This window comes from Jaculus jaculus, chromosome 13 (genome assembly GCF_020740685.1).
Source record: "Jaculus jaculus isolate mJacJac1 chromosome 13, mJacJac1.mat.Y.cur, whole genome shotgun sequence".
NCBI classification, from domain to species: Eukaryota; Metazoa; Chordata; class Mammalia; order Rodentia; family Dipodidae; genus Jaculus; species Jaculus jaculus.
In genome coordinates, this window is record NC_059114.1 from 61,212,769 (window position 1) to 61,222,809 (window position 10,041).

The 10,041-nt window shown below is 33.1% G+C and overlaps 1 protein-coding gene across 1 annotated transcript in view; it reads left to right on the forward strand.

Annotated features, from left to right (window-relative positions):
- Positions 1-4,594, forward strand: part of St8sia4 (ST8 alpha-N-acetyl-neuraminide alpha-2,8-sialyltransferase 4) — a 100,676-nt gene extending 96,082 nt beyond the window's left edge. Inside the window, exon 5 of the mRNA XM_004652491.2 lies at positions 685-4,594. Coding sequence (XP_004652548.1) covers positions 685-967 — 283 coding nt within the window. The 3' untranslated portion in view covers positions 968-4,594. The remainder of the gene's footprint in view (positions 1-684) is intronic.
- Positions 4,595-10,041: the final 5,447 nt, after the last annotated feature.

The window sequence follows — 10,041 nt, forward strand, 5'->3', positions numbered from 1 at the left end:
TATTTTATTATTTTTCATTGTTTATTAATATTATATTTATATTTTCATATAATGTATATTTGTATTATTTATTTATTATATTTATAGGTACATTTTATTAATCATATTATATATCATATTTGTAGCATAATATATGTACTTGTATTTTGTTGATATTCTTGTGCTCATTAAGATTATATTTTAAATTTTCTTTAGTAAAATATGATTTTTGTAATTGGAGTCAATAAAGACAGTTGCCACAAGGCAAGTAAACATTAGATCTTTTGAAAATTTCATAGAATAATTTTGAAATAGCTTTTTCTGAAAAAGATACCTGGCTATTATTTCGTGAATAAGCAAGAAAATAAAGGTTAGCCATGTGTGGTGGTGCCATCCCTTCATCCTAGCACTCCAGAGGCTGAGGTGGAAGGAAGGCTGTGAGTTCAAGGCCAGCCTGAGACTACATAATGAAGTCCAGGTCAGCCTTGGGCTAGAGCGAGACCCTCCCTCCAAAAAGCAAAGAGAGAAAGAAAGGAAAGGGTAAAGAAAACATAAACATAAAAGTCTAAATTTTTCTAAATGCTTAGTGTATTGTTTTTAAGTAATCATTGGGATTATATAGTTGTAGATTATAATTTCTGCATAATAAAATGTAATGCTGTGTATTACTCTAAAGTCATTTGTGTTTGTTTTGGTTTCTTTCAGTTACTGGCTCACTAACAGAGTTCCCATCAAAAGACCCAGCACAGGTCTCCTCATGTATACACTTGCTACCAGATTCTGTGATGAAATTCACCTGTATGGATTCTGGCCATTCCCTAAAGACTTGAATGGAAAGGCTGTCAAATACCATTACTATGATGACTTAAAATATAGGTACTTTTCCAACGCAAGTCCTCATAGAATGCCACTCGAATTCAAAACCTTAAATGTGCTACACAACAGAGGAGCTTTAAAACTGACCACAGGAAAGTGTACAAAGCAATAAGGAACATTTTAAAACGTGCAAACTGAACATGGACTTCTTTTCTAAAGATGATTCTGAAGATTTGAAAATAGGATCCAAAACAAGGCTGGGTTTCAGCATCCACCAAGTGACTGAAAGGCTGATAAAAGGGGTCTGCGTGAAATCCACCACCAGCTGATGAAATACCTGCGAAGTGCTCTATTGACTTCAAGGGTCCTAGTAAGTGCCACTTCCACTAAGAATACAGTCTGAATGTATTTTCAGTAGTGTTTACAAGATCCAACAGTGCACTCATCATTAATCAGCAAAGCAAATATGTTCATCACTGTAAGGCTGCCACTGCCAGGTCAAGCACATTGGAAGAGGAGCCCAGGAGAACAACTCAGCCCTTGGGAAATGAAACCATCCTTGTCAGCGGAACCAAGATGGAAACAGTTTGAGCAGTGAAATCCAGAAGATAAGCAGCTCTAGCGAATGCCTTCAGTCAGGACACTGATTCTGCTCACGCAGTTTAACTTTTCTTTATGATTTGTCTCCTAAGTCTCTTTTGGTTTGGGTATGGGATGCTTAGAAATTCTCTCTAAACTACAGAAATCTGAAACACATATGAATGAGAAAAATAAACATCAAATATTCTTTTCTAATGTCCTTACACTTTTAAAGAGAAATCATATTGAGCTTTTTCTTTCAATTTTGTTCATTTTAAATGTTGTAGAAGGTAGCAGAACAACTGTACAAATCAGTGAGTGAACCGTTGTAGAGGAGTGATGTCTTCTGAAATGGTAAAACTCACAGGGGAATTCCACTCTTGGTACCAAACACATTATGATTCTACAAAACAAGCCATTCTTTCATAAAAATAACACATTAACATGAACTTATTAATATGCTAGTAATGTGAAATGTGTCTCTAAATGATTTAAAATTTCTAAATTCAGAATTTATTTTTACTTTATACCTTTGATATTTCATATTAATGTGATGAAAACATCTTGCAATTTGGAATAAATTTTGGGTTGAAATAGCAAAATGTGACTTCTAGCTATTTAATAAACCCTTTGTTATTGAAATTCAAAGATCACCCCCATGCTTTTTATATCACAGTTAAAATTCTCAGTGCAGAAACCACATGAGGAGTAGAGTGCTGTTTTCAGAACACCTTAATTAGTTAATATGAATTCCACAGGGTTAACACTGATACCACAGTGTTTTGCACTTGAATGCGCCTAAATTTCCATTGTTCAATATTCTTCTGTGATCAATATACTCACATGACTATTGAATGTTTTCAAGGAAACATAGGAAACATATTAAAGGAATTTAAAATGTAACTGAGTTACATATTAAGTTGACTAGAAGTTCCATTTTCTGGTAACTTACACTGTAGTAGTTGGTACTTAGGACAGTAAACTGATTTTTCTGAAAGCAGAAGCAATCTACTCTCACTTCTTCCTTGACCTGAAACAGCTTACACAACTTCTTGTTTCTTGGGGAGGCAACCTGAGGAAAGAAGAAATAGCATGAGGAATATATATGTTTTGTTTTTTAGGGAGAACAGTTTGAGAAATGAATACAAATCATGGATAATATATACATATATAGTATATAATATATGTGTTCATATTATGGAAAAAGATATGCACAGTAGTACAGTTACCAGTATTTTAATAATACAGGCATTATTTTTTAAAATATGGTAGAATTGCTAGGATAAAAACACTTTTTGAGAATCCTTGTATCTATAAGAAAGCAAAGAAAAATGTAATGGGAGATTCATAACTAAAATGAATAAACTCAATGTGCTTTTGACATTAGGCTTATCTCTTATCTTTTGGAAATTGTAAATGAGTTAGATACATGTAATTTGCTTGTAAAGTTGAAAGTCTGATTTATATAACAAATGAAAAATAGGTGATTATGGAAACATAGTTTGGACTATTTGCAGATAACTCATTTAAGTATCCTTTCATATGAATTTAATAGAAATCTAGAAGTCACAAATGAATTCTTACAAGTACATCCTAATGATAAAAATTGAAAATATGTCATTAAAAGTAGCAACAAGATACCTTGCCATTTCACTGCATTTCATCAACTGTGTTTAGAAATATTTAAGGCCACTGCTAGCACACCTCAGCCATTCAGTGTTCCTCTTACATGCATTTGGTAGTGCCTTTTTAGCTTCATATTGATTTTATATCCTGTGATTTTTGTTCTCTAAATGCTTGCCCAATTATGAAAGTGTTCAGCATAAAAAGGGCTTTAGATGTGAGGGAAACTGCTTTTGTTCATCTCAGGGAACTTTCAATACTTAAAAATGAATTCCATTAAAGGTATTCAGTGTTCAAAGAAGGTGTTCTAACTGTATGAGATCATTTCATTCCCTTGTAAAGCTATCCATTTGCCCTCCTACTTTACCTACTGTAGCCTTCATGCAGTGTGTGGGATAAGATCATTGAAGGTAACAGTAAGAATGAGAATAGAGTTCAGACTTAACAAACAAGAGAGCCTAAGGGATCATAACAGAACCAAATTGTACGTTTTTACTTGAAATATCGGGCTGTTATTTTTAGCATCATGTTCTCCCACCTTTCAGGCTTTTATTTCCTATTCATTGAACCTTGTACCTGGCAATGCTCAGGCATCTGGTTGTAAAATAATCCTGTTGTGCATGAAGCATAGTTGCTACTGTACTGAAGATATCAAGATATTTTCACCATTATTCCTCAGCCTGATATAGATTTATATTAAGTTGCTGAAATAAATATTAAATCAGTAACTTTTTTTCAGGGCAAATCTAGTGTTTCTGCCCACAGAAATGACAAAACTACTGTGGAAGATTTTCTAAATGAGAGAAGGTGCTGGGCATTCGAATGTATCCATGTGTTATAAATCATGTTAATTATTTATCAGTTATTAAAGGGAATTTCTATATGTATGCGTACAGAAATGATATATTTAATTGTGCTAAGGGTAGTGTACATACCAACTAGTTACTAAGTGACTTTGCAAGAAAAGGGAAGCAAAATAATCCACTTCTAATTGCACCAGTCAGTCATGATGCATAATACGTGATATTGGCTTCATAAGAAACTGTTTTCATGTGATTGTTGTAAAGACTATCTATAATTGTGGAAGGATGTGGAAAAATTATGTATAGTTAGTTACCTCTAAAAGTTTGGAAGTTTCCCCATCAAATATTATTAATACACTAATGTTTTAAGAACTGAGTATGGATAATTGTTCATATTTGATAAAACAAAATCCAAATAAAGCCCACCTAGAAATAGATATTTTATTATGTATGTGCTATAGATATATCTATATAGTACAAGTAGATTTGTGAGGCATATATACAATGCTATATATGTGAATCTATGTGTATATACACTGAGTCTGTAATATGTGCACAACTAGATTTGCATTAATATAACATCTTCAGGATTTGCACTGTTAACTGCCCTGAAGATTAAAAAAAAAGTTCACTTTAAAATAAAAATTTCTTCTGAGACATCAGTTTATAATCTTTAAGAGGCATCTACTTTGTAACTGAATTATTTGTTGTTCTTACCTAGAGTAACAGTAAGAGAATAGTATGTCCAAATCGTTAAAAAAAAAAAAAAAGTAAAGGAAAACAATAGTCTTCAAGCAGGCAATGCATTTAAATTGCAGTTTCATATTGTGGTTGAAGGCCTGTGATTCTCACTTAGTACCACTTTTAATAAGTACTGTTTCTTTGTGTAGACAAAAGCACAAGTGTTTCTGATGTATATAGCAGGAAGAAATTTTTAAAAAGTTTACAGAGACAGCATTGCTGTGTAGGATAATTGCTACTGAGTATTTATACTGTTTGTGGAATGAGAAGATGAGGTTTCTTCTGTCAGGTCATAATTCTGTTCAACATTGTTTCTTAGTTTGTGTATTGCAATTGGGTATTATTGTTTAGTCATTTGTAAAATTGTAAAATAAACTAAATTGCCTTTTGCAATATTTCTCTTATCTTTTATTATGTTTCACTTCATGTGTCAGTGTAAGTGAAATTTTTTTTTATTATTTTGCAAATAAATAGAATTTATTCTGGTGTTTTCATACAAATTTGTTGTTTCCTTTCCTCCATCTTTCTTCCTTTCCCCTCCCCTCTCATGGGTTCTTCCTAAATTAGCCTCCTTTCTGCTTCATTTCACATTTTCCTTTTTCTCCTTTCCCCCTTCTCTTCATTTCTTGTTCCCCTCTCATGTCTTCTATCTCAAATCATAACCCATACTCAGTCATATCCCTCATTTATGTGCCTACAAACATTCAAAGGAAGGATCCACTTACATGAGAACATGTGAATTTTGTCTTTCTGAACTTAATAAAACCTTTTCCAATTGCATCAATTTTCTTGCAATTTTCCTAACTTCGTTTTCCTTTACAGATGTATATATTTTTCACATTTTCATTTTCCAGTTGTCATTTGATGGACATCTAGATCGATTGCATTCCCTAGCTATTGTGAATAGAGCAGCAGTGAGCACAGGTGTGCAAGCCTCTCCACAATAGGAAATAGAGACATGTGGTATAACAAACCCCAGCAGCAGTATGAAAGCAGTGTGAAGGCCCCTCCAAAGCTAAAAAATGTACGCGTGGATGTTTTTAAGAAGCTTTTATTAGTGTCTTGGTCTTCTCCACACTTAAGTACCAGTGATTGACAAGTAGGTTAAACTTTTATTTTAAGTCTATTCAGAAATTCATGAGTAATGTGAATAGCACCATGAACATCATGAAATTAAAAAAAAAATGTGTGGTGCAGTTTGTCGGTGGTTTGGAGACTGGAACATGACATAATAGACTGTCATTTATGTCCAATTTGTTTTCCCACTCACTAAGATAACTGAGTCATTTCAACCTCATGGCTGAAGTGCCTATGACTTGTATACTGCATGTTCTCGGGCTGCCCACTGACTTGTTATTCCATCTGCAAGTTGCTGCTATTTGCCGTTTATCTTGCAGAAGATGATTTTGAAAGATCATATCTTTAAACTTTTTCTCCATAATTTTCTACAATGTATAAATCTGTGTTTTCAGACTCTGTCCATTTTTCTGGGAAAGATCCTAACTGGAATTTCATGAGGATATTTTTAGCATTCTACACTTTTGAGGCATTTGCTATAGCTCATCAAGGGGCCTCTAATGATGGTTAAGAACATAGTTATTATTTACATGTGTTATGGAAATGAATCCACTTTCCAAGATCCATAAATAATGGCTTGTTCTGTGTATTCTTGGAATATGGTCAGATTTCACCATGCAGAACTCCACTTTCTGGTTCACAGAGGAACTTAGTGGGAGTTTTCTGTCAGCATCGATGATTTGGGAACCTGTTTACAATAAGCAATATAAAAAGTCATTTTCACTGTCAAATATTGTTTATCATATGCTTTATTTTAAAATAGATTTAGGTGTGTTCTTCTGTGGAAATTTTGGCTATACTTCCTGTCATTTTCCTTTTTTTAATATTGTTAAAAATGCTTTGCAAGTGGATGAATAACAGGTTCTCACATAGTTGCAGCATGTTTTCAAGGTTAATAAGGCAAGACAGCTTACTGTAGTCTCTAAAAACAAAACAAAAAAAAAACACTTTTTCACTTTTTTCTCCAAAAAGAATGTCTAAACATATTGAGTCATATATATAAGACCTTAAGAACATCATAGTAGTCTATGCTTAAACAATTTTATAGAATTAAAGCCAGATACATATTTTCGTTCACTTTATAAGTACTATAAGCATTGCATATATTCCAGTTTTACAAATAAGATTAAAAGAGTTTACGTGATGTGGTAAATGCCACACATCTCATGATATAATAATTTCACAGGTCTCATATTTGCACTACAATCTGAAATACAATTATCAAAATGAACTGCTAGCTTAAATAGGCACATGTCCACACACTTTAATGAACTATGCTTTTCTAATTTCAGTTTTTAATTTTTATTTATTGATTTGAGTATGAGAGAGAGGGAGATGCAAGAGCCTTCAGGCACTGCAAACAAACTCCAGATGTATGTGCATCTGGCTTATATGGGTCCTGGGGAATCGAACCTGGGTTCTTTGATTTTGTAGGTAGGTCCCTTAACTACCAAGCCATCTCTCCAGCCAGTTTATAAAATTTTGGAAAAGCATTTTTTTATCATTGTATTTCTGAATCAAAGTAAAACAACTGGCAAGAATTTATACTGTTAGAAAAAAAACAAATTGAATATATGCTCATAATATTCAAAAATGTATGAGGGTATCTTATGTCTAACTCATCTCATGTTAGCAGTACTTAAAGTTTCCACTTTTTAGTCAAATACAGTTTTGAATAGTTTATTCATATCAACTGATTAAACCCTAATAGCAAGTACAGCAGGTAGGCATTGCATATATTCCACTTTTATAAATAAGATTGAAAGGTTATGTGATGTGCTAAATGACATGCAGCTTAAAAGCAAGAGTACTTGACCTATTGACTCCAGGGTATACATTCTCCACTCTGGTGTCTTTTCATTCCCAGCAATAACAACTTCAGGGAAATTTGTTATCAAAAACATCAATGAGCATAAATAAGAAGTATAGGTCCTATCAAGAAAGAATTCTTATGCAGATTTTGAGAAAGTCTGTAAATGATCCCTGTCCCTAAACAGGACCACCCTTTCTAATACCCCAAACAGCTGTCTTCCAGATAAGGGCCTCCAGAATGCTGCTAAGCCCTGAAAATTCCCTCTGCAAGCATATATACACACACATACATGCAAGGTGGATTCAGCTATATTGCAATCATGCTTTATGTATCACTAAGTATCTGTGTTATAGTGGTTTTAAATTGAAAATTTGATCCATACATTTTGGTTGAATTTAGATGGTTCTTTCATCTCCAGTAGCAACTGCTTACAGAAATCTCTGAAGGTTATAATGTGTAAAACTGAGCCCAACAACTTGATACTGTTTTTTTTCCCTTAAGGGGAAACAAAGAATGAAGTTTTTATTATACCCCCTATATTATAGCTTCATTGTGCCTGAGTCCATGAAAACAACAACAACAAACAAATCAAATCAAATCAAATTCTGCAAGCTGGGAAGATGGCTCAGTGAATAAATCACTTGCTGTGAGAATCAGAGTTTGGAACCCCACCACCTACATACATGCCAGATGGGCTTCACAGCTGTCTGCACTTGCAAAAGTCCTAGGAGGTGGCAACAGGGGTTCCACCGGGCACAATGGTTAGCGAGACCAGCTGAATCATTGAACTCTGGGTTCATCCGAGCTAACTTATAAATGCAGTGGAGATCCATGTTGTAGAACACCAGAAGTTGACCTCTGGATTCCATAGGCAAGTGGACAAGTGCATTCACACACACACACACCTGCCCACTTGAGCATTTACATGTATGCAAACATGACATGTACATAATGCACACACAAGCAAAATAATAATACAAAATATAAAAATACTGTTTTATTTATTTTTAAGATATCAAGATTATAGTCAATTATTCAATACATGAAGCTCCAATAACATATATACACATATATATGTGTATATGCATGCATATATGTATGTGTATATATATATATATCCATATATATGTATATATGTATATATATACATATATGTATATATGTATATATATATATGTATCCATATATATGTATATGTGTATATATATACACACATATATATGTATATATGTGTATATATATACACATATATATGTATGTGTGTGTATATATATATATATATATATATGTACACATATATGAGAGAGAGAGGTTTATGATGTGATCTTTCAAAACCTATACCATCAAGGACAACTCCATAGCTCTCTTTTTGAAAACTTCATAATATGCATTAATATAGCAAAAGAACTAATATCTTGCAGTAACGGAAGTCATTAATGTAATTTAAAGTTATTTAAAATAACTTCTTTTTTCTAAACAGTATATTTTGAATAAAGATTATTAACTGAACCAAAAAATCCAGGAGAGAACAAATGTTTCATATGCAAAATCTGAGCAAAAAGTAGATATATGATCAAATATACTGTACTTAGAAAAATATTTCTTCATAATATTTACAAATATGAAGTACTTAAACAAATACATTTGATCTCAACATCACTCATATAGTATAATAATTCTCATGTACAAAATATTAGTCACAACATAATAATGCCATTTCTAAGAGCAGTGCCACTACGAACACTATTGCTTCTTCTTTTTATAATAATTTACCTCCTTAGTAGAATGCAAAGGAATGCAAATTTTTTTTTGCCTCATTAATCCTTTATATATACACACCAGGTAGCTTTAAGACTTAAGCATCACAGTGAGGAAAAAGTTGCTAGCAGTTACTGCTAATTTGTCTTTTCAAAAAGACTTGGGGTCATGTAGTATGCTAACTCTCCATGTTTTTTCCAGTCTTGCTTCCTCAGCCCCAGGCTCTCAACACCACACAGATGGGCTGACTTTGAGCACATCTGCCAGTGCTGCCAAGATATAAACATACTCAGTTGGGAACAGATGTTTTCCAGGAAAGATGGCTGCCATGGAGCTGTTCTGCTCTGGCTTCTGTGTTAGTTAATCTCCATGGTTGGCCATAGGCCATTCTATTCAAATAGAAACTCTGCTCTCAGCTATAGAACAATAGCATGGGATGTGGGCTTGTCCACTTTATATTTTTCATGTATAAGTGTGTAGAAACATTGTGAAAACCTGTCCTTGTAGGTAAAGGTCTTTTTAATAACCCTATCTTTGATATCTTATTTCCTGAGCTCTTCAATGATCACTTGGAAGGCCCAGTGGGAGAAAAATGTATGTTCTGATTTTCCATTGATGATGTTCAAGTTCGTTCTTGGTGTGATATTCTAAAAAATGTCTATATCAATCCTGCTTTTCTCAAATATAAAAATACAAGGAAATTATTTGAGCATTTATGTTATTTTATATTATGAACCCTGGAGGCCTGAATATATTCTAAGGGTTTATCAACTAATTTTCTATGTGTGTATTTGTAAATTTTAATGGTACATGAAATTTAAAAATGTTTCACATGGGAAATGATTAAATTTA